Source organism: Pan paniscus, chromosome 8 (genome assembly GCF_029289425.2).
Source record: "Pan paniscus chromosome 8, NHGRI_mPanPan1-v2.0_pri, whole genome shotgun sequence".
Classification (NCBI taxonomy): Eukaryota; Metazoa; Chordata; class Mammalia; order Primates; family Hominidae; genus Pan; species Pan paniscus.
In genome coordinates, this window is record NC_073257.2 from 126,514,786 (window position 1) to 126,539,924 (window position 25,139).

A 25,139-nucleotide genomic window follows, 5' to 3' on the forward strand; every position below is an offset into this window, starting at 1 on the left:
GAACAAAAAATAAATCATTTTCCTACAAGAGCAGCAAAAGCTATTACTAGAATTCTAAGGATCTTGGGATAGTAAAGAGTTTCAGAGATTTTAGCCTAACTTCAGACTCACGAGTACACAAGTACAAAAATAGTTCTCTGAATTATTTGGGAAAAGGCCATTTTTAAAAACAGTTGACTACCAGCTTTCTCTTTTATTGTAATATTTTCTAGATAGAAATCCAGTTATTGGGATATAAAAATGGTTGCTTTCTATCAGGTAGAATTGCAATGCCTTCCCTGACAACACTCCCCTCTTTCTGGTACTTACCACCACCAAGTGCTCTGAAGTTGACTATGTTGTAATGAAGGATGGACATATCTATTTTCGCAAAAGGCTGTGGGCTCTCTGAGGGAAAGGGTCACATGTTATTGTATCTGTACTGTATTCACATAGTAATACACAAAGGCACAAAGTAGGAATGCAATATTTGATGAATAAATAAATATTCCTTTTCATACAAATAGACTGATTTCAAAATCTAACTCAAATAAATTAAGAGTAAATTCAGTCTCTTAGATAAAAATAAATTTAATAATTGCTTCAAAGTATTTGCCAAGATACAAACCAATAATTACTTTGGAGAGAAAGTAGGCCAAAGAGGAACTTCATCAGGCAGTCATTTTACAAAGTCCCCTTTATAACCTACCCTCACAGCTACTTTGGTCACCATTAGAGCCCAGTATGTGTCAGCCACCATTCTAGTCTCTACATGTATCACCTCATCTTGTCCTCATAACAACTGGATGAAGTACATATTATTATACTTTATATGTGAGAAAAGAGGTTGGTGAGAGGCCAAAGCCATGGGCCCTCTCTTTGGGTTACTGGGCCTTCCCTTCCGCAGAGGTTGTTAAAGAGCCTCTCGTCCCATGCCCTGCCTACACACACACACACACACACACACACACAAGCATTTCTGTAGGCAAGGTGCACTCAATGCACATCAACAGGCATTTCTAAAAGGCCTGGCCTGATAGCAATGATGCTGCCCTTTGCCTTGCCTGTGTAAAGCAATCCTTTTTCCAGATACCTTATCCTTCATCGGTTCTTGGACTTCATATGGAAGGACCTGTCAGGTGAATAGCATCATAACCTTGGTCTGTGGCACTCACCGTTGGCTGCACAGGGGAAGATAATGTACCCAGACCCACATAGCAAGACTTCAAAAGTGCAGTGTAATCATCCACCCTGTCTAATCATTCTTAAGGAATGGCATTTCTGTGGTTTATGTAGACAGCAAGTTAAAATTAAAAACAATTTTTTTGCAAGGTTTACAAAGCCTACATTTGTTCCCCTACCTCATCTGGCCTTATAATAAATTCTCCTAATTATGCCCTGGAACAGTCCCAGAAAATAACCTCTCTCTCATACTCTTGGATTTGTCAGTCATCATCGGAGGAACTAGCCAAGTAAAACATGCAACACACACAACCATTACTGCATTTGCTACCACAGGAATGGCAGCTTTGTCATCTAACACATCTCAGCAAGTTTCTCTAGTTCTTAGTACAGAGAAGAGACCATGCAACCCACACCCTGGTTTGTGGAAATCTATAACTTGTATTCATAAATAGGCATTAATTAAGATAAAAGCAGAAGTCCTAAAGCAGACGTGTCCATGGTTACACAATTACTTAGAAATGGGTCAAAACCCCTCACATCCTGCCGCCTACCCAGTGGTTATTCTATCATGCCACACCGGCCACACAGGGCGCCTGATTAAACACAGGCTGGGTTTGAATTCTAGCTCCACCACATGCTGAGTGACCCTGGGCACATTGTTTTCTCTGTCTGGGTTTCAGCAGTCTCAGCTGTGAATGGTATGAGACGTTCCACTTGTGAGGTTGTGGTGAGGACAGCGGCAGCTTCGTGGCATGTAACCTGCAGCGTTGCATAGGGTCCTATGCTCAGAAGATGTCTCTATTTGGTTTAATGCTTTGCTATTGCCATCCTGACATTTGTAATAATTCAGTCTTTGAACTTGTGTTTTGTAAGTGAAGTCTGATGGGACAGCGGAGCACACATGTGAACAGATGAGATGCGTGCAGTTTGTGTGTTTGCTATTCCTGCTGCCCGTGCACACAGAGTGTTTGCAACACCCCGTGAGCACAGGATTCCAGTGCAGTCACAATGTGTAGGAATTCAGGGAGACTCAAAGTGAGGACAAGGTGTGTTATATCCATAACTGAGTCACATTCCATTCAAACCAGGATGCTTGCTTTGAATGCACGGAGAAGGCAATGATGTTCTAGGAAATACAAACAACCAAGAAATCCTATTATATTCCTTCCTATCCATGTTAGTTCCCTGTATTAGCCAACCACTCACACCAAAAATGATGACATAGAAGGAAAGGGAAAGACAGGGCAACTAGCACTGTCTTCCTTTTAGCCCTTCCTTATTCATCAATAAGTCAAAGGTAGAGAACATTGGTAAAATGTGCACGTATCAAGAAGTGAAATGAAAACAGTTGAGGGCTGGGCACGGTGGCTCACGCCTATAATCCCAGCACTTTGGGAGGCCGAGGTGGGAGGATCATCTGAGGCCAGGAGTTCGAGACCAGCCTGGCCAACATGGCGAAACCTCGTCTCTATTAAAAATACAAAAATTAGCTGGGCATGGTGACGGGTACCTGTAGTCCCAGCTACTTGGAAGGCTGGGGCAGGAGAATTGCTTGAACCCAGTAGGCGGAGGCTGCAGTGAGCCGAGATCGCACCACTGCACTCCAGCCTGGATGACAGAGCAAGACACCATCTCAAAACAAACAAACCAACAACAACAACAACAACAAAAAACAGTTGAGTCAGATTTGTGTATGTATTGTGTATTTCTACTGTTCTAAAAAGAATAAAGTACATAACATCTATGACCCGTGTAATACAAATTGTGTAATTTCAGTGATTCCATTGAGTTAAAAGTTGTTGTATTTGCACTTCAAATTGGCTTTGCACAATAAAAGGTAAAATTCACATTAATAATTTAAAAATTTAATTTTACTTTATTTAGGATGACATTAAATAGAAAATAAAAACTACTGAGTTGAGAGAATCTGGGGAATAAAGAAAAAAGCTTTACATTTGAGTACCACTAATGGCACTTTCTCCTGCATTTTAAACAAGGGGTCCCACCTTTTCCTTTTGCACTGGGCCTGAAAATTATGTATCCTGTGTTGGGTGAGAATAACAGGTGTTCTATCCCAAAAGAAAGTACCTAGCACTAAGAAGGAACGCAGTTAAGGGTAATAACTATTGTTATTTCATTTCTCACTGCCTCATCAATTCACAATAAAACAGGATAAGCTTGAAAACTGTAAAATTCAAGTTTTCAAAAGCATTTGAAGGTATAAGGAGCCTTTTAATAATATCGAAGCTGGGGGATTTAACCTGTAACATCTTAAAGAATTTAGACCCCCTCCTGATATTTTGTTATATGACCTCTGCTGCCAAATGAGAAAGTCACTGTGAAGCCAATCATAAAAAAAAAAAAAAAGGTGGACTTCGATGTTAGAAAATCTTCCCAGGTAAGACATGGTTGTTATCTTCAGCCTATTCATTCATGCAACACATATTTATCAAGTGTTTCCTAAGTGTCAGGAACTGTTCTAGGTGTTGGGATATCACAGCAAAGAAAACAGACAAAAATCCTTGCCATGAAGGAGCTATGTCCTAGTTGGGAAGGTTGAAGTTGACATAATAAAATACATGAGTAATGTATACATATATACAAATCTGTATGATTATATATTAGAAAGCGGTAAGTACTATGAAGAAAAGCAAGGCCAGGGACAGAGACTGCTAGGGGGAGAAGCTGTGGTTTTAAGTAGAGTAGTAGAGGAAGGCCTCTTTGAGGACGTGCCATGTGAGTAAGTACCTGAAGAAGGGAAGAGAATAAGCCGTGTAGATTCTGAGGAAAAACCACCCCAGACAGAGTAAGCAGTAAGTGCAAACGTCCTGAGACGGGAGCCCACCTGGTATGTTCAAGGCAGTGGAGAGGCTGGTGAGATCAGGAGGCAGACAGCAGGAGGCATGAAGTTAGTGAGGTGGAGGAGTTAGGGCCTGCAGTCATTGTAAAGGGCCTTGGCTTTTCCCCTAAGTTGTTTTGTTTTGTTTTGTTTTGTTTTGAGACAAGGTATCACTCTGTTACCCAGGCCAGAGTGCAGTGGCATGATCATAGCTCACTGCAGCCTCAACCTCCAAGGCTCAAGTGGCCCTCCCACCTCAGCCTCCCAAGTAGCTGGGACTACAGGTGTGCACCACCATACCTGGCTGATTTTTAATTTTTAATTTTTTTTTTTTTTTGTAGTGACAGGGTCTTGCTATTGCACAGGCTGGTCTCGAGCTCCTGGCCTCAAGTGATCCTCCAGCCTTGGCTTCCAAAAATGGTGGGATTACAGATGTGAGCCCACTGCACCCAGTGCCACTGCAGGAGTTGAGCAGAGAAAGTGGCATGATCTGATCGTCAGCTCCATGGGATCCTCTGCTGCTCTATGGAAACTAGAGTTAAGGAGAGTGAGCACAGATGCAGAGTGCTGAATTACTGCATGAAATAAAAAAGAGCTCAAGGATGAAATGATGACACAACAGGATTAGATGAAAAAGGTTAGAGAAATTAAGAAATAAAAACCAAGGACAAAGATAATTTCAACAGTAAGAATGGAAATATCAAAGAACAAAACAAACACTGATAAAATATCTAATTCCTAGCATAGAGAAACTTTGAAATGATTTCAATGAATGCAGAAGAAAGAGCCTCAAACAATGAGAGAAAACAATAGATGTGCAAGATGAAGAAAGATTTTTTTAAATGTATATCCTAGAAGTAGAGAACCTAAGAAGCAGATGTATTCAAAGATTAAATACACAAGAATACCTCTGAAATGAAGAGACAGCTGAATTCACAGATTTAAAGAGTACAGATATAATATATTTTGGCAAAATTTGATACAGAATGCTGACTCCAAGTCCTAGACTAAGCCTTAGAACTCCAAAAGATATCATTCTCCATATGTCCAGGCAGAAAACCCCTACTGCTCACAAAAAGAGAAAAACTCAGGCTAGCCTCAGACTTCTCAACAGCAACACTGATACTTAGAAGATGATGAAGAAATACCTGGATGTCTTGAGGGAAAGAAAGAACCTTACACCTGCCAAAATGTCCAAGAACCTGCCAAAAGAACCAAGAAACTTACACCTGCCAAAACGTCGTTCAGAGATAAGGGCAATGGGCAAACCACCACAAACAGAAAGGTGTTCAGGAAACACAACACCGTGAACCCTTCTTGGGAAAACTGCTGGAAAACAACATCCAGCCAATTAAGAGATGAATTAAAATAAACTCAGGAATGCAAACACTACTAAAAGTGCTAGCAGTGAGCAGTGAATTCAATTAAATAGGAAACTGACACCACAATTACCCGATTATGGTTAGAGAGGAATATGGAAATGTTTTGAGCAAAGGAAAATGTGAAAACAACATTACAACTAACAAAAATCGGAGGTGAGTAGGAGACAACTATGAGAGTGCTGTTGTTCTCGTGTACACAGTAGGGAGGTAATGACTGGCACCAGACTGTACAAGATTCTTCATCTAAGCATCTCACAGAAGCAACCTCAGATCACATCACACAATCACTTCATCTTTGCTTAGAGATTATATAAAATCTCATCACTGTGTTTATACCCCAGTTCCTGTTTCTTGGACTTGGTAAGGCAAAGGGTATCATAAGGCAAATATATCTTCAGGATTTTTTAAGAAAAGGGAGATGACATAGCTTTAACTTTTTACTGATTATATCCAGATTCTTTTTTTTTTTTTTTTGAGATAGTGTCTCACTCTGTCACACAGGCTGGAGTCCAGTGGCAAGATCATGGCTCACTGCAACCTCAAACTCCTGGGCTCAAGTGATCCTCCCACCCCAGCCTCCTGAGTAGCTGGGACCACAGACATGCATCATTATATCCAGCTAATTTTAAAATTTTTTCAGAGAGGGGGTCTCACTACATTGCCCAGGCTAGGTTTAAACTTCTGGGCTCAAGCAATCCTCCTGCTTCAGCCTCCCAAAGTGCTGGGATTACAGGTGCGAGTCACTGACCCTAGCCTATATCCAGATTCTTAGTGCAAGAACCAAAATTGTTTCTAATTCATTAACATTTAAGATTTCTACAGCATGTTTCTTTCGGACAGACTGATGAATAAATAATTTTTAAAAAATACCGTGGTTCTGGCCAGGCACAGTGGCTCACATCTGTAATCCCAGCACTTTGGGAGGCCGAGGCGGGCAGATCACAATGTCAGGAGATAGAGACCACCCTGGCTAACACGGTGAAACCCCGTCTCTACTAAAAATACAAAAAATTAGCTGGGCGTGGTGGCGGGCACCTGTAGTCCCAGCTACTCGGGAGGCTGAGGCAGGAGAATGGCATGAACCCGGGAGGCGGAGCTTGCAGTGAGCCGAGATCACACCACAGCACTTCAGCCTGGGCGACAGAGTGAGACTCCATCTCAAAAAAAAAAAAAAAATATATATATATATATATAGTATATATATACACACACATTGGTTCTAAGGATAATCACTTGGGGTTTTATTTCATGTTTCTAGTTATTTAACCTGTATATTCATGAAAATGCCATGGAATTCTCAGGACAAGATTTTCATTCAATATGGAATCATTGCCTAGGTGTAATGATCTTTCTTGACGGACCTTGTCGCATTCATTGCTCGTCTGTCCCTGCTCTACCCATCTTGTGAGTAGGCACTGAGCCGTATGACTCCTCCCCTTGCCTATGGATGACTAGGTTGTTAGCAGACACTGGATCAGAGAGAGGCCCATACATCAGCTGGCCAACAGCTTTTTATCCAGTTTTGAAAAAGATGAACTGGGCCAATTAGATTTTTACTCCTAAGAATCTGAAGTTAGAGAAACATATAAAAGTCTCAGTCAGTGATGGATATTCACCTTAAAAGATAAAGGTAGGCCAGGCCAGGTGCAGCCATCACAGAACCATGTGTAGACCAAAGTCCCAAGGGACAGAGTGTCAGAGGAAGCCAGACGGGCGGAAGAGAATAGGGCCTCCCCTCAAACTAAACTGCTGGTCCTGGAGCAGCCTGGAATTCTGTACTTCCTGAGGCCTGGCTGTCCAGCATTTCCTGGGTTCCTATCCCCCATCTCTCTACCTATTTTGATTGGGTTATTGAAAAGTATAAGTGGATTTCTGTTCTTCAGAAACAAAAGATCCTCCATTAGAATGGAGAGGGAATGTTTACCAAAATAATACCTCAGTTGGGATCATTTGCAATGGAATCTGTCAGCGCCCTACCCATACCTCCGTGGCACTCGCCTCTACAAGTCAGATGTGATTACTAGAAGCATCAAAATGCGTGAGTTAATGTACCTGAAAGCAGCTATCAAACAATGGTGATGGGGAGGTGGTAGATAAATACCCCAGCTTCCTCACCCCTTGGCTGGGATATCTCTGCAGCACATCCCACACTACCTCTTAGACTTCCCAATGGATTGAGAATTGCTGCCCACACTGGTAACTGGCTTGATATTGCACCTTTTATTAGCCTCACTCCTCTACCAGTGATTCCTAGGATCACCTTCCAAATAAATTACTTGCTTTTAAGTTTTCCTCGCAGAGTCTCTTTTTTTTTTTTGGCAGGGAGTTCTAAACAAAAGAGAATCTAAGATCCATATTTTCATGCTAAAAAAAATTTTGTCTTGAGTCACTGATCACTTTCATCTAAAGATAACAGAGACAGATTCTAAATAGAACAATGTCCTGAAAAGACCAAGCATGTTCATCAGACAGAATGTATTTTTTTCTCAAGAAAATCAATCATTAATAGGATCATCTTATTATAAGAACACAATGGAACTTGTATGCACACAGACTACGCCAAAGTACTTCTTCCTTTAAAATATGTAAAGGAGACAACTTAGATTAACTCTGGTAGCAGAGGTCAGAACTACCAACTGCCTCATAAATAAATATGCCCCCAAAATGTCTTTTTGGCCTGTGTTTATGTTTTAGGCAGAAGGATGTGACTTATGACATTTACCAAGCTCTATAAAAATGAGTCATTTTATAACATTTACACATATATTACATGGGCTCTCTTTTTACCATTTTAAACAGCTGCATATTGCTACAATTCAACCAAAGATTGTGCTAGTACTACATGCCATATGCCAAGTTGGCTGTACATTCGAAAGAGATACAGAAGGTAGGTCTCTTCCTTTCCTTTCTCTCACTATCTCTAGCAAGATGAAAACACTCCGCATATGTATTGGATTTGTTGGGATTTGGAGGAAATTAGAGGGTGGACAGGAAGGAAAATATTTAGAACTTAAATTCCTCTTGGTTTTGGATCTGGATTACACAATATTTCCTCTTCCTGAATAACATATACCAAGAGCACTGAGCATTTACCAATATGCTTCATTGGCCATTAAATTTGCACACAGGAAAAAAAGCAACTAAGCCACAAGATGAGCATTCAGCCATAGTATCCACAATTGAGAACTAGGTGGGCAAAAATCAAAGGAAAAAATGAAGAGAAACAAATGAATGTTGACCCATTAATGAGGCTAACAATATTTACTGAGCCTCTGCAGTATGCGAAGTATCACCTTCAAGGAGCCAAAAGTGGTATAGAGATCAAAGATACCTAAACTAAGCCCTCAACAACCTTACATCTAAGTAGACCAAATAGCACAAGGACCTAAATAACTCTAAAACAAGGCAGAAAGGGATTGGAATCAGAGATACCGACCAAACGGTATGAAGATTCAAAGGAAGGAATGCTTGCCGCTCAGCAAGAGAGATAAGGTGAGCTTCAAGTCTAATGTGGTCTTCACAACTACAGGAAGAGTTACAGGAGGTTGGCTGGGCTCAACATCTTTTCAGCAGCTGCTGCCACATATAGAAAAATGAACTGGATCACTCTTGGTATGTAGATATAGAAGTTAACCAGGAAATGTGTTGGATCCTGTTTGCATCTTCTTTAAACTCTTAAAATAGACCAATTGAACCACGATCTATGTGAAATCAAGTTCAGTTGAAGTATTACTAAACAATTAACTTCACTTAGTATTCCCATCATGGATAGCACTGGACCAATTGGTGACCTCAAAGATTAGACAGTTTTTTAAATTAATTAATAAATTAATTAATATTTATTTATTTATTTTTGAGACAGGGTCTCACTCTGTCACCCAGGCTGGAGTGCAGTGGCACGATCTTGGCTCACTGCAACCCCTGCCTCCTGGGTTCAAGCAATTCTTGTGCCTCAGCCTCCCAAGTAGTTGGGATTACAGGTGTGTACCACCATGCCCAGCTCATTTTTTTGTATTTTTAGCAGGGACAGGGTTTCACCATGTTGGGCCAGACTGGTCTTGAACTCCTGACCTCAGGTGATCCGCCCGCCTCGGCCTCCCAAAGTACTGAGATTACAGGCGTGAGCCACCGTGCCCAGCCTAGGCAGTTATTAAGTAGCCACTGCCCCTATAATGCCACTGGCTACCAAGTGAAGATAGAGTCTGTGCCCTTTAGGGAAAAGAGCCCAAGGAAAGGATAACAGAACATATCCAGCTACACACTAGAATCACATGATAGCACTTCAGGGAAAAGACCAATATGAAACAGAACTGGGAATTGTCCCACAAGGACAGCAAATATTAAACACCCCAGAATATTCTAGTGATGTCAAAAATGACCTTACAAAATGATCCAGGTCGTGATGGACAGAAAGGGAGCTGGCTGAGTGCTAGCTGTGGCCCTAGCTATTTGACTTTTCTTCCCCAGCTCATCTTTATCCCAGGAGATCCTACTCTATGTTATGAGAATTCTCCCTCTCCACTTGGGCTGCAGACAAACCTTTGTGAGCTAGGTTTTTCTGGGCTCTGTGAGTCATAATGTCTCTGATGTCCTCTGATTAATTTTGGTTGTTATCTATGGCCACAGAACTTGGACGAGGAAAGACTTCTACACAGCAAACAAACAAAACTTGGGGGGCCACAGTAAGGCACTTACAGAAAGTGAATTTAAAAGCCAGCTAAATGATTTCTCAAAGTAAAGGCCCCACCTTTCTTTATATAATGTTTGCAGACCTTTATGTTGTAAAGATATAAGCAGTTTTGAAGATTAAGATATAGGATGTAAATAGACATGAATGTACATATAGGATTTGTGTACATATGGGAAAACTGGTTATTTCACTTTGAGGGAATAGCTTTAATTTAATTTGAAATTGTAGTAAGTGATGGGAATGTAAAATAGTATAGCCACTGTAGAAAACAGTTTGACAGTTTCTCAAAAAGTTAAACGGAGAACTATCCTATGACCCAGGATTTCCATTCCTAGGTATATACCCAAGGGGACTGAAAACATGTTCACACAAAAACATGTAACAAGTGTTCATAGCAGCATTATTCATAATAGCCAGAAAGCAGGAACAACACAAATGACCATCGGCTGACGAAAAGATAAAGAAAATGTGATATATCCCTACAATGGGATACTATTCAGCCATAAGAAGGAATACGGTATTGATAAATGCTACCGCCTCGATGAGCCTTAAAAACATTATACTAAGTAAAAGAAGCTAGACACAAAAATCACAGGTTACATGATTCCAGTCAGATGAAATATCTGGAATAGGAAAACCCACAAACACCTAAAGGAGATAAGTCGTTGCCAGCAGCTGAGGAATGCGAGTCATCGGGGATGTTTTCTAATGGGCACAAGGTTTCTTTCTGGGCTGATAAAAATGCTCTGGAATTAGATAGTGGGATGGTTGCACAACTTCGTGGTTCTACTAAAATGCACAGGCTCGTACATGTTAAAGTGGTGAATGTTATGTGTACTACATTACATCTCCATTTTAAAATGTATGAAGTACCTTTACTTACCAAGCACTGTGTTATAGTCTGAAGAAACCACGGAAACAACTGTCCTGCCACTAAGGCACTTACTACCTGGTAGGGAGACATGCAAACAAACAGATATAAATAGCCAAGCATAGAGGTGCTTGGATGGGCATTTGTTTGGTACACAGCAGAGCCCAAAAGAGGAGAGGTCTGGAGAGACTCCACAGGAAAGTTTCACCCGAGCTGAATCTCCAACTAAACTTAAAAAAAAAAAATTAATAATCCTTTGGTCTTCTCACGTAATATCAAACAGGGAGAGAGGAGAGCTAGGGTCTTAATCTAACACTACCCTCTAATTATACCATAGACCTTAGGAAAGTCATTTACTTCTCTGGACCTCAGTCTCTTACCTCCTACAAAAATAAGGTGTTGGCTGGGCACGGCGGCTCACACCTATAACCCCAGTGCTTTGGGAGGCCGAGGCGGGCAGGTCATTTGAGGTCAGGAGTTCAAGACCAGCTTTGGCCAACATGGTGAAACCCCATCTCTACTAAAAATACAAAAATATTAGCCAGGCATGGTGGTACATGCCTGTAATCCTAGCCACCCAGAAGGCTGAGGCACAGAGAATCGCTGGAACCCGGGAGGCAGAGGCTGCAGTGAGCCAAGATCACACCAGTGTGCTCCAGCCTGGGTGACAGAGCAAGACTCTGTCAAAATAAATAAATAAATAAATAAATAAATAAATAAATAAATAAATAAATAAAGGTGTTGATATCAAAGGTTTATTTCTACCTTTGAGAAATATCTAGAATCCTCGTGCATATCATATCATAGTCTATCTAAAATCCTGACATACTTAAATCCTGATTCTGCAAAGGGTTTCTCTAGTATATTCTGGGTGTGCTGCTTTCTGAGATTGAGAAAGGAATCTTCCTGCTGGCTACCTCTACACACCCTAACAAACAGCACACAGACTATGCTTCCTTCCTGTTGGCAGCCTTCATCTTCCACCCCAGGGACAGAATCACCCATCTGCTGACCACGTATTCACCTTATATTACCTTCCTACTGATAGCCTTCGTCTTGTAGTCCATAGACAAATCAAGCCTGTGCTGGCCACCTGTCCACCCCAATGAGTAACACACAATCCATATCCCCCCTCTTTTTTTTCTTTCTTTTATTTTTTTTTGAGACAAAGTCTCACTTTGTTGTCCAGGCTGGAGTGCAGTAGTGCTATCTCGGTTCACTGCAACCTCTGCCTTCCAGGTTCAAGCAATTCTCCAGCCTCAGCCTCCTGAGTAGCTGGGACTACAGGCGCCCACCACCATGCCAGGCTAATTTTTGTATTTTTTAGTAGAGACGGGGTTTCACTATGTTGGCCAGGCTGGTCTCGACCTCCTGACCTCGTGATTCACCCATCTCGGCCTCTCAAAGTGCTGGGATTACAGGCGTGAGCCACTGTGCCCAGCCTCCACACAATCCATATTCCCTTTCTGTTAGCAGCTTTGTCTTGTACCCATGGCCGTCACAGGTCCATGGCTAATTTGCCAAGTTAACAGGAGTCCATCCATAATAATCAGCACTGGGTCATGCCCCAGAATCATTAGGATCAAAGGATGGGAAATCAGGGATTTCTTTGAAAGTAAGCCACTCTTAGTAAGATTCAAATTTGTTTAAAGCCTGGATTAAAACAATGCCAAACAATAAACTTAAACAGACTGCTTTACCCTCTGACTTTAAATAAGATTAGTTTTTAAGTACATTTAATTAAAACGAATGGGGCATTGCAGCATATTTACTCACTCAAGGAAGTAATTTACATGGGAACATTTCATGTGAAAATAGTTACTTGCCCACATTCCTAGGACTAAAAATAAAATAAAGAAACAAAACAAAAAGCAACCATCAATAAAACAAAAAAAAGCTGGACCAAGTAGATTCAGCCAGTGGAACTAGGTGAAAAGTGTCTTACTTCTACCTTTTTCTTTCCACTCTCAGATCATTGGGCTATTTTCCTTTTACTCGTATTTTGGGTAAATCATATCTATTTTACAGCTCAAATCGCAAATCCTACTTTCTCTTTCCCTTCAGTGATATTTCTTTCCTTTGAAAACTAATTGTATTTGTTATCTAGACAATTATTCAACTTCTCACACGTTTGGGTGAGAAGAAGAGGGGGAAGTATTTATCGAGCTCCAACTAAATGCCAGCATTTCTAAAATACATATTTTCTCTTAGGGCTCATAATACTGCTGCAATGTGGGTAGTATTATCCACATTTTATATACGAGAAAACTAAGGCTCGGATATATTAAGTCACTTGCCCAGGTCACAGAACTGCAAAGAGCAGAGCTGGACTTTGAACTTGGCAGCGAGGTCTGACCCCATAACCCTGAATTTGCAACCAGTTTGCTTTGCAGCTTCTCCTGGCCTCAGCTACTTGAAGGCAGGGGGACAATTTAATGCTGAATTGTATTCTTCGAACATAGTGATTTGATTTCTGCGAACATTCACTCATTCATTTACTCATCACTCACAGCTTTTTTTCCATGCCAGGTACTATAATGGAATAAAAATAAGAGCACAGCTCTCTCCTTGCCCTCAGAGAGGACCTCAATGTATGAAAAGGGAGAAGCTTATAAACAGGCAACTTGAACAAAGATGTGCAGAGGATGCTATGAAAACACAGAGGAGGACGAGGCAAGAGGTAAGATCAGGCCTGCCCAGAGGAGGAAAAGCTTAACCTGCAGCCTGCTGGGCCTCAGAGAAACTGGGGAGACTGTGCCAGGCAGCAGAATTGCACATACAAAGAGAGGCCCAACGTGAAAGCGTCCTTCAAACATCTGTGACAAAGAAGACTGATGCGGGTGTTTGGGGGTTAAGAGTGGGACGTGATAGAAAGGCTTAACCGTCAAGAGCTTGAAACGTATGATTCTGGGAAATATGATTAAACTAATGGAATGAGAAGCCTAGGGAATTGAACAGGGGTTATTGGTAACTATAAATAAAAAAAAAAATGCAAACTATCTAATGCTTTCCCAAATAGCTGAAACCTCAAATCCCTTTCCATTCATGCCCTTGCAAGATGTAGAAGTAACTGGCCACCACCTATCATCTCCATCCTCAGGAGAACAAAAGTTAAAGTAAGACTGCTGTTTGGGGGGAACCATATCCCATCAACAAACTGGATGAGGCCCTGGGGACCCAGCATGCTGGAGGAACAGGAGGCCACAACACAGTGTGTCTCCTTGCCAGCAGCAGACGCCGGTCACTACTTTGCCTCTCAAAGTAGCCTAGTCAAAGCCATCAGTCAGGAGAGCAGGTCTGAGGGCAGGAACCACATGCTGGTCCTTCTTACCAACTTTCCCAGGATGTATTTTTCATGGCTAGCTCAAACACTTCTCTCAAATGTAATAGAGGGCCTTCACAGCTGAGTTTCAGGGTTTGCAGAGAATTAAAACCTTTTCCCTGACACAGACTCTCAATGTCACCAGGAAGATGCTATAGAAAAGCTCCACAGCATCTTGAAGAATACGCTGTCTTTTTGACAACAAAGCCATTTGTGGCCTATGGCCTACTATACCCAAGACGCTTCCCCTAGCCCTCTGACATACAGGTCTGGGGTTGCGGATTAGTGAATGGGGTAAGAAGGGCACACTAAAAGAAAAATATTATAGTGTTATATGTTCTGCTTAGTTTGAAAACAGGTTGGTATTGCTTTAAGAAACAATAATGTACCCAAGAGGCTCTCTCACTTACGTGATACTCTGAGTATCTGGGTCTTGGGAGACCATTCCGAGTGAAGACAACCCCTGGTGTGCTGCACGTAACAGAAAGGTCTCAGCAGGTGCCTGAATCAGACATGAACCACCTTTCTCTCTTCTGGGATATGAACTGCTTTTCCAGGGAGGGGACTGCCAAGTCTACTTTGGTCCCTGCTCTCCAGTCCAGAACATTCTGCTTTAGGATTTGGACTCAGCTGACAACATAATCACTGAATCCTCTCCAGGTATCCTTGGGGCTTTTGATAATAGTGCCAGTCTCTTGTTTGTTTGTCAAGAAGGTAATTGCCCTAAATATGTTCTTTCGTTTGTATGAGACCCAAAAGCTCCAAAGGACAGAAAGAAACACAGGTTCAAAAACTTCACTCTAATTTCCTACAGGAGAGTAAGGGAACATTCCATACAGACCGCTTGTATTTATGAGCTAGAGGAAGGAAATCTTAGCTAATTTTCCTGGCAACAGCAATTTACTTTATGGGAGTCTTCAAATTTGAGCTGCTGAAGTACATAATTAGCAATATTATTTACAAACTTTAGTTGTGCCAGTGTTCAGCGTACCTCATGAATGACCCACTCTTATGCTCCTCAGGCTGAGGCAGAGTGACATCATGGTTGAGACCACGAACCTGGGTGTCAGGCAGACCTAAGCCCAAATCCAGTACTTATGTGACCTTTGGCAGGTCTCTTAACTGCATATGCCCCAGTTTCCTTCTCTGAAAAATGAGATAAAAGTAATTCCTGCTTTGCTGAGTTATTGAGAATATCAAACATGGAAAAATCATGAAATACTTGGCACAGGCGAGGTATGGTGGCTTGCGCCTGTAATCTCAACACTTTGGGAAGCCAAAGCAGGAGGACTGTTGGAGGTCAGGAGTTTTAAACCAGCCTGGGCAACAAAGTGAGACCCTGTCTCTAAAAAAAAAATCAAAGAATTAGCCAGGCATGGTAGCATGCGCCTGTGGTTCCAGCTACATGGGAGGCTGAGGCAAGAAGATCACTTGAGCTCAAGAGGTGAAGGCTGAAGTGAGCCCTGTTCTCACCACTGCACTCCAGCCTCAGAGACAGAGGGAGGCCCCGTCTCAAAAACAAAACCAAACAAAAAAAGACACTTATCACAATGTTTGAGATATAGTAGGCCCTCAATGAATGACAGCCGTTCTTCAAGAACAGTACTACATCTACAGTCAGAAGCTGCAGAGGCTGTTTCGTACGTTTACTGATCTATTTCACTGATATATGCTCACTGATATATTTTTGCAGAAGCTATTTTGTATATTCACAGATCTATTTCACTGATATATGCCCACTGATATATTTTTGCGGAAGCTATTTTGTATGTTCACTGATATATTTGTTTTGCCCACTTTTCCCATCTTCTTGCTAACTCATTGCTGTTGTTAAGTGGGGGAAAATAATTTCTTCCCTTGCAACATCCAAGGGTTGTTTTGAGCTTTACAAAGGACACATACGCATGGGGACACTTGGAAAATCATGGAGTCCAGCACAACTCAAAGCAGGGATTGAGCACCAGACAACAACAGGAAGCTGCAGCATCGTGAGATCTTTCTGGCAGCTGGAGGAGGCCTTTGACAAATATTCCCAAGCACCCTGCCAGGAGCTGCTCCTGAACACTCTGGGGCTTCGTAGCACAGGAACATGCATGGCTGCAGGAGGGTGCACTTCCTCCAAGCACCTGTCCTAAACAGGATGCTCTGAGCACACAGTGGCTTTCTGGGAATCCCACGTCCTGTGCAGCATCTATAGTTCTGGGCCTCTATTGTTTCACAGCATGGAAGGCAAACAATAGAAATTATTTTTAACAATAATAAACAATTTTTTCTTCTTTTATTTTTTTAATTCAGCCTCCGTAGAGACTGTCAAAAATGACTAATGCTGACTATATTGCAATTCTATTATTATTACTGAAATTAACATTTAGTGGATGCTTTTGTGTGCCACTATACCAAACACTTTGATATGCACGTTCTCATTCTTTAAATTTATTTTTATTTTTTTTACAATTTTTAAAATTGAGATAGGGTCTTGCAAGTTTGCCCAGGCTGGTCTTGAACTCCTAGGCCCAAGTGATCCTCCTGCCTCAGCCTCTCAAGTAGCTGGTACTATAGGCCCACACCACCATGCCCAGCCAGGTTCTCATTTAGTTCTCATAATCAATACTGTCCTTAGACACACGCAAGCAGGGCCCCTGCCCTAACCCCATTCCTTCCTCAAAAATGTCTAAGTGTGCTCTGGTACCTCGGATCGCTGGGGCCAGCAGTGCTGTCTGGATGGGGAATCTGAGACTCCTCTTCACAGATCTCTCTAGTGATCCTCTGCATCCCTCCCATACTGTGCAAGGGGTTGGCCAGGTGCCCCAAGGAGCCCCAGGAGTCATGCCAATGGGTTTCTTGGGGCCCTGGAGCTGGCTCCATTCTAGGGGACAAGCCTAGCAAGCAATCACTTCCTCAGGCTGGTGTGGCATTTCTTTCCCAAGACTGAAACAGATTGAGCTGTTGACACACTGCTTTGGGTGACTCAAATTGTTTATATAGACAGGAGCCCTACAAAAAAAATCTGCCCAGGGCCCCATCTACTCTAGGGATAGGCCTGCTCAAAGCAATCCTATAAGGTATGCATTCCCTGCCTACCTTAGGGACAGAGAAACGCACTTGGAATCACTAACTTCCCAAAGTAACACATTTAGTGAGTAGAAGAGCTGGGAGTCAAATTCTGGAATGTCCAACCTCAAAGCCACACTTAACTAATCTCCCAGATTTCCTTATCTGCCTCCACTAAGATATGGATATCCCAATGATGATTACCTTTCCTGTATCCAGAACTCTCTTGGATACTGTTAATTCTCTTGTTCCCTCATGAGGGAATCTGCTAATAAGTCATTATCCAGCATGCTTTCATTAAACTACAGTTTACCTGGCTTCCCCTTGCCTTCCTGCCTTCTCCTCCCAACAGATCTTATCTCTTTCAAGAGCAACAGTGGCTCTTTCCAAAAATATCTGATTTGAGTCTCTTTGAGTAGAAACATTCCATAGAAGCATCGAAGTCATTCAGAATAAAGTGTTAGCTCCAGCAGAAATCTACATGTTTCATTTTTATTCCTATTTGTGGAATAAAACATTTTTTCCTCAGTAAAGGGATTCTAGGTATCCACTAGTATGTGGATCTGATTTTTGAGGGAGGTGTCATTTGCTACAATAGGCATACTCAGCTGGTTCTGAACAAAGTCGTCTTAGCAGAGCTTGTAAGGGGACTGGGCAGAAGGCATGGCTTCTTCATCCCCGCTCCCTGCTCCCCTAAAAAGGAATGTGCCTGGAATCATGAAGAGAAGACTGTTAAGAGTAAGAGACAAGGAGCTGTCACCATCAGCAGCTGTTGAAGCCAGTATCCCAGTATCCTGTCTTGCCTGAGCACTGATCTGCTTGTCAGCCCTCTCTGTCCCAGCCAAAGCTCTGTATAGGCACAGTGAGATACCGCTTCACACCCACTAGGATGGCTAGAATAAAAAAGTCAGATAAGGCCGGGCGCGGTGGCTCATGCCTATAATCCCAGCACTTTGGGAGGTGGAGGCAGGCAGGTCACCTGAGGTCAGGAGTTCCAGACGAGCCTGGCCAACATGGTGAAACCCCATCTCTACTAAAAATACAAAATTAGCCAGGTGTGGTGGCACATGCCTGTAATGCAAACTACTTGGGAGGCTGAGGCAGGAGAATCATTTGAACTCAGGAGGCAGAGGTTGCAGTGAGCCGAGATCACGCCATTGCACTCCAGCCTGGGCAATAAAGCAAAACTCCGTCACAAAAAAAAAAAAAAAAAAAAAAAAAAAAGGCAGATAATAGCAAGTGTTAGCAAGGATGTGGAGGAACTGGGACCTTAATATGCTGCTGGTGGGAATGTAGAATGGAGTAACTGCTTTGTGAAATAATCTAGAAGTCCTTCAGAAGGTTAGACATAGAGTTATTATATGACCCAGAAACTCCACTCCTAGGTATATACCCAAGAGCCCTGAACATATCATATGTCCACATAAAAACCTGTATATGATGATCCTTTTGATGTGTTCACACACGCGTGTGTGAGGTGAGCCACCCTCGAACCTTGTTATGACATTGGCACATTACCCATCTGACACGAAAAAAGAAAAAAAAAAACCTTGTATATGGATATGCATAGAGGCATTATTCATAAAATCCAAAAGTTGGAAACATCCCAAATGTCCATCAGCTGGTGTAAGCAGAAACAAATTGTGGAATATCTATACGGTGAAATAGTATTTGGCCATAACAAGGAATAAAGTACTGACACGTGCTGCAACATGGGTGAACCCTGAAAACATGCTAAGTGAAAGAAGCCATAAACGAAAGACCACAGATTATAAATTCCATTCACATGAAATATCCAGAATAGGGAAATCTAAGAGGCAGAAAGTAGATTTTGATTTCTTAAGGCTGAGAGATGGGGATGAAGAGGTTGGGGTGGGGAGGCGATAGCTAAAGGGTACAGGGTTTCTTTTTGAGGCAATGAAAATATATATGTAACATATCAGTTGCATACTAAAACTCGCTGAACTATAGACTTTAAATGGATGAATTTTACAGCATATGAATTATAACTCAATAAAGCTGTTGAAAGCTGATTGCAACAAAACAGAACATCTTTTTTTTTTATTATACTTTAAGTTTTAGGGTACATGTGCACATTGTGCAGGTTAGTTACATATGTATACATGTGCCATGCTGGTGCGCTGCACCCACTAACTCGTCATCTAGCATTAGGTATATCTCCCAATGCTATCGCTCCCCCCTCCCCCGACCCCACCACAGTCCCCAGAGTGTGATATTCCCCTTCCTGTGTCCATGTGATCTCATTGTTCAATTCCCACCTATGAGTGAGAATATGCGGTGTTTGGTTTTTTGTTCTTGCGATAGTTTACTGAGAATGATGATTTCCAGTTTCATCCATGTCCCTACAAAGGACATGAACTCATCATTTTTTATGGCTGCATAGTATTCCATGGTGTATATGTGCCACATTTTCTTAATCCAGTCTATCATCAAAACAGAACATCTTAACTCCAGTACTTCAGCTAAACTGAATCCAATTCAATTCTGGCTGTCCAAGAATGATGAGGAATGTGTTATGCTTCCTGGCTTATTTGACTTAACTTCATACATTCGTAGGGACTATGGTTAATCACCTTCTGCTTCCTGTACCAATTCTAGGTCTGACTTTGACAAGGTGTGAGCAGTTGGGTAGGTATCATCTTCATTAACAAAGGCACCATGATAACTTCAAAGTCTGAAAACTCCCAAGTGCAATAACTCTATCCTCAGAGTGGGCCTTCTCCACCTCTTTCCCAGGCAGAGGGATGAGTGACACGTTTTAATGAGCTTCACTGAAAAGAAGCCTCAACAAGTTCTCTCAATATTAAAACACTTTCTTTTTATTTTATTTTTTTTTAGAACATTTCACAAGACGAGCCCTCCCTACACAGTGACACAATTTGGACCTCAACTTTACTTATCTTTTGCTAGCCTCCATCTCCCCCCTTGAATATTTCCTTTCCATTCATCCTTTGTCGTATGAAATAATAACATCTACAGATAGAGATCTTTCTTTTCCATCATACTTCCTATTACTGACAATTATTCATACCAAGTTTGGAAAGAGATACATTTGTTACTGAAGATCATAAAATCCTGGACAAAAATATCCTCGGGATTTAGCTCCGTAGCTATACTTATGTTACATTCTCCATCTCTCCCACCCTCACCCCCATTAATTATATATTAAGGGTAGTGTTTCCTTTGAAGAACACATTACAGAAGAATGATCTGGATAGTACTCTCTTAATTATGCCAATCACAAAACACAAAACCATGTCCAGAGAGGGTTATTTCACTTACCAAAAGGATCAACGCTGTTACATACACGCCCACGTGGGCAGTAGTCCTTGGGACAGAGATACAGCAAATGAGTGATAGTGGCACGCCTATGAGCGGTGAAGGAGGTCCCAGAGACCCTCCGGTCCTCAACAATCAGTCTCTTTCTGTTCGAGCCCCTGGCACTGGTTCTCTCAGATGAGGTGACTTTGCTTTTCTCAGAGCTGCACAATTTCCCCAGACACTTTAGACCAAGGAAGGCAGGCATCTTGGCATGGATTTCCAAGCAATGAGAAATGGGGAGTGGGGGCCCAAGGAGCGGTGCTGCCCCACAATTCTCTCTGTTCCCCTGGCTCCTTACTGTCTCCTTTTCTCACTGCCCAGCAAAGAAGATTAAGGGAGATGTATTTAAGTGATTACCCTCAAGAGCTTAGGGCACCATATTTTCAGTCAGATGACTAGGTATAAAAACAGCCACTACCAGGAACTCGAGACTTTCAGTCTCAGACATGAATGCATATTTGAAAATCAGATTAATATCCAGAATAAGAGAAAGAATATAGCTGCAATATCTAAAAGAATTCTCCTGCAAATACTCCTAGAATATTCGGTATCATCTGGTAAGAGTACTGAGAATAGGGCTAGGGATATATACACATATTTTATATAATCTAAAAATGTCTATCAGAAAAATCCCAGGGTAATAATTCCAAGTTTTCCAGTATTTCAGATCTCACAGGTGGAGGTGGGGAAGGCTCGATAAAGATCCTCAGCTTCAATTCGTGACAAATCCAGCTCTCAGCCATAGTAAACGATCATTTCCTTTCCATTTTCTAGAAGGGGACCCCTCCCCTCAGTACCAGGAAAATCCTTCTGCCTCATTCCATTAAGCCAATGTTTACTGTCTTAATGTTTCATGGGTTTTCTGTGATGGCAGAATCATATGATGGAGACAGAATTAACATGTAGGTAGCTTCAGCTTTACACAAAGTTACAAGCTAGAAGGACCTTCATGGAATTAGTGTATTGATATAAAAAGGACAACCCCAGTAATTATCATTTACTCTTTAACATCCACACAGTAAGATGCAGTACAATATGTGACCGTCTACAACCATACAAAAGTCCCAGGTCAAAATGAATAAACTCACACTCCTTCTCCTGTCATTGGGCTATTATGTTCTAATATAAATTCCTTTTCATTAAAACCCTAGAATAGAATTATAGAGCTGACAAGGCCATCAAAGGTAATCTAGTCCGGTAGTTCCCAAATATTGCTGTGCATAAGAACCATCTGCAGCTGCGGTTGCTCACGTCTGCAATCCTAGCACTTTGGGAGGCTGAGGTGGGAGGATTGCTTGAGGCCACTTCGAGACCAGCCCTGGCAACATAGCAAGACTCTGTCTCTACAGAAAAAAAAAAAAATTAAAACATTGGCCAAGTGTGGTGTCATGCATCTGTAGTCCCAGCTACTCGGGAGGCTGAGGCAGGAGGATTGGTTGAGCCCAGGAGTTTGAGGTTGCAGTGAGCTACGATTGTGCCACTGTACTCCTAGGTGACCGGGCAAGACTCTGTCTCAAAACAAAAAATCTGTAGAACTTTTGAAAAATACAAAATATATATATATGGGATTCTTGCACGTAAAGGTCAGGAACTTACATTTCTTTTCTTTTTTTATACTTTAAGTTCTAGGATACATGTGCACAATGTGCAGGTTTGTTACATATGCATACATGTGCCATGTTGGTGTGCTGCACCCATTAACTCATCATTTACATTTCTAAACGTTCTCCCAGACTAGTGCCAGCACTCAGGAAGCACTGATCTACGCCAGCCTTTAAGATGAGGAAGGTGAGTCTCAGAGAAGATGTGACTTTCTCAGGACAATGCAGAGAGCCTAGGGTGGAGCCAGGTCTTCTGCCTCCCATGCTGACTCTTCCTATCCAATAGTCAGGTCCTTCCACAAAGGCCCCAGGCAGATGAAGCAGAGAAAGGAAATTCTTGCTTATTTTGTTACAAGTTCCTAATCTATTGGCAACACAATTCAAGAACCTGAGAATTCCAATTTGCTAGAATTATTCTATGCCAATGCGAAGCACGGTGGGAATGGAAGAAACAGACGCTGTCTAGAGGCACTCAGACTGAGGTGGACTTGGGGAAAGTGGGAACATGGGACTTCTACCACTACCGAAGTCACACCTCAAAATTTCTGCTCCAAAATTCTGGGAATTAAGCCCAACACCAACCTCCAAAGTCTTCCTCTAAAAACAGTTTACAAAGCAGGTCAAACAATCTGTATGTGTTCTTTTCCCTGTTTGCCTATTTTGAGGAACCTTCAGATATACAATGTAAGATGTTCTATCAATGTTTCTCAAAATGAGGGTAAGGGATAAAAGACTACACATTAGGTGCAGTGTACACTGCTCGGGTGATGGGTGCACCAAAATCTCAGAAAGCACCACTACAGAACTTACCCATGTCATCAAACATCACCTGTTCCCTCCAAAACTATTGAAATTTTAAAAAAGAAAAGAAAAGAAATACAACTGGAAAAAAAAAAAGTGGCATTCATCCATCAAAAAAAAAAACCCCGTATTTCCCAAAATGTGATTTCTGGGCCAATTTGTTTAAGATGGAGATCCCCGAGGGCCACCTCAGCCCTACCAGGTTCTTCTAGAGTGTTTTGTAATAAACATCGTAGTGTGGGAACCCCTGCCTTTCACTGTTAATTCTTTCTTGCTGGGTTTCCTGGAGCTCTGCTCTTTGCAAACTGAGAACCTGAGCAGCTACTTGCTTATATGTGCTTACATGGTCTTTTTGTGAAATATAGATGTGTTTATATAGAGGAACATGATACAGCCACTTTGAAGGCAGGCTCTGGAACACAGTAACAACGCACAAACATAGACTTTGGACAGAAAAGAGACTCTTTCCTTCAAACCCAGCATCTTCCTGACCTGGAGAGAAGGTAACTCTTCCATAACAAAGCTGTTCAGCTTTCTTGGTCCCTAAACTCATCAAGCATTGCCCACAAAAACTATTTCCACTGCATTAACTCTACCTCAGTGCTTAGCCATTGTAGCTGCAGAGCATGCACAGAACACTCCTAAATTTTTTTTTTACAAGTTTACAGATCCATATATTTAGTTCAAGATGCAACTGTCTTCTAAGAGACTGCGAAAAGGAAAAGAAAATAAATTCTTATTCAATAACGGAATTATACGTAAGAATTTTGATACTTTTTTAGGTCAAGATGCAAAGCAAACTACATATGGATCATGAAGACGGCTAATGAGAAAAACAAATGGTTGCTTGCTTTTAAAGACAACCGAACTACATATAAATGTGAGGGGGCTGACTCCATTCTCAGGCAGTGGAGAGGGATGAGAGTTCAGATGCTGGCAGCAGTGACTGCAGACACCTGTGAACTAAGTTCCACTCCCCAAGTGCTCAGAGCTTTTCACTTACCCTCCTCCACATGGCTCCAGTTAAATACCTAGCAGAGGCCAAGCCTCCAGTCTTAAAAATAGACTTGCAGTGGTATCTGCCTGACAGCAACCTCTTCACCCAGGAAAGCACAGTTGGGGAAGACCCTAAAGAAGCACCAGTGGATTCAGGTCTTTCACTGCTGCCTTCTGCCACAGCCCACATAAAACTACAGTCACAGCAATCACAAAGGAGTGCAGTGGGTTTTGTGACCGTTTCTATGGTTCTATGATATGATATCACAATGCACCACATTACAAAGCTAATGATAATTACAAATGTTGAACTTCTGCCCAAGATTTTGCTGGCCTGTGTATCTCATCAGATAGGAAATTCCTAATCTTTCTAGAAGCAGTTCCACTGTACCTACTCAAGCTCTTCTGTGATAGACTATGAAAATGAACCATCAGTGGGAAAATTCACCAAGGGGCACTGAGGACACCCAGCCTTTGCATGCTGTAGGAGCTCAATAAACACCTGATGTGATGAGCCCCAGCCCAAAGCCAGGCGTTTTGGGGCTACACAGTGCTCAGCGAACAGATGCCTCAATTACTGCTCTTTCTTCATCAGTCACAGTGATTCTCCACAAATGAACATGGACTTTATTCTATATAGTGATTTAAGTCTTTTTTCTCAGACAAGTATCCCCTCCCTGCTTAAATCATCTGCTAGGATCTACTTGCTTCTCACTAAAGAATAAAATTTTCTCAGAGAGCAAATTGCCACCTTATGACGCCAATATTTCTGGAATTTAGTTTGCTAAGGAAATGTTCTGCAGTTAGCCTGTGGCCCCATCAGTGATAATGGGGTGACTTTTCATTTTTGTTGTTGCTTTTTAATCAAAATGAAAGAACAAAAAGAGCTCAGCATGCCTTCCAAAAACACCTGCAGTTGCTCACAAGTCAGGATGATCTTTGCTGCTAAACAGAACAGATTCAGTGGGAAGGCTTTGAAAAAGGGGTGCAATTGGACTTCCAGACAGCGACGACTCGGCCCATTTGAGGTTCTCCTGCTCAGCAGCGGCTATCCCTGCTCCCTGCTCCCCACAAGTCCTA

The 25,139-nt window shown here is 41.9% G+C and overlaps 1 protein-coding gene and 1 non-coding gene across 4 annotated transcripts in view; one reads left to right on the forward strand and one right to left on the reverse strand.

The window, feature by feature from the left end:
- Positions 1-25,139, reverse strand: part of ABLIM1 (actin binding LIM protein 1) — a 329,600-nt gene that overhangs the window by 198,841 nt on the left and 105,620 nt on the right. For 2 of the 3 annotated variants that reach the window (XM_034931561.2, XM_034931560.2), the window contains exon 1: positions 20,623-20,881. The exons of the other annotated variant lie outside the window; for it this stretch is intronic. In XM_034931561.2, coding sequence (XP_034787452.1) covers positions 20,623-20,866 — 244 coding nt within the window. In that variant the 5' untranslated portion in view covers positions 20,867-20,881. Of the gene's footprint in view, positions 1-20,622; positions 20,882-25,139 lie in introns of those variants that run through there. 3 annotated transcript variants of the gene reach the window in all.
- Positions 18,748-18,847, forward strand: LOC112441105 (small nucleolar RNA U13). The gene has a single exon (XR_003029081.1). It is a non-coding gene; the product is annotated as a small nucleolar RNA U13 (small nucleolar RNA).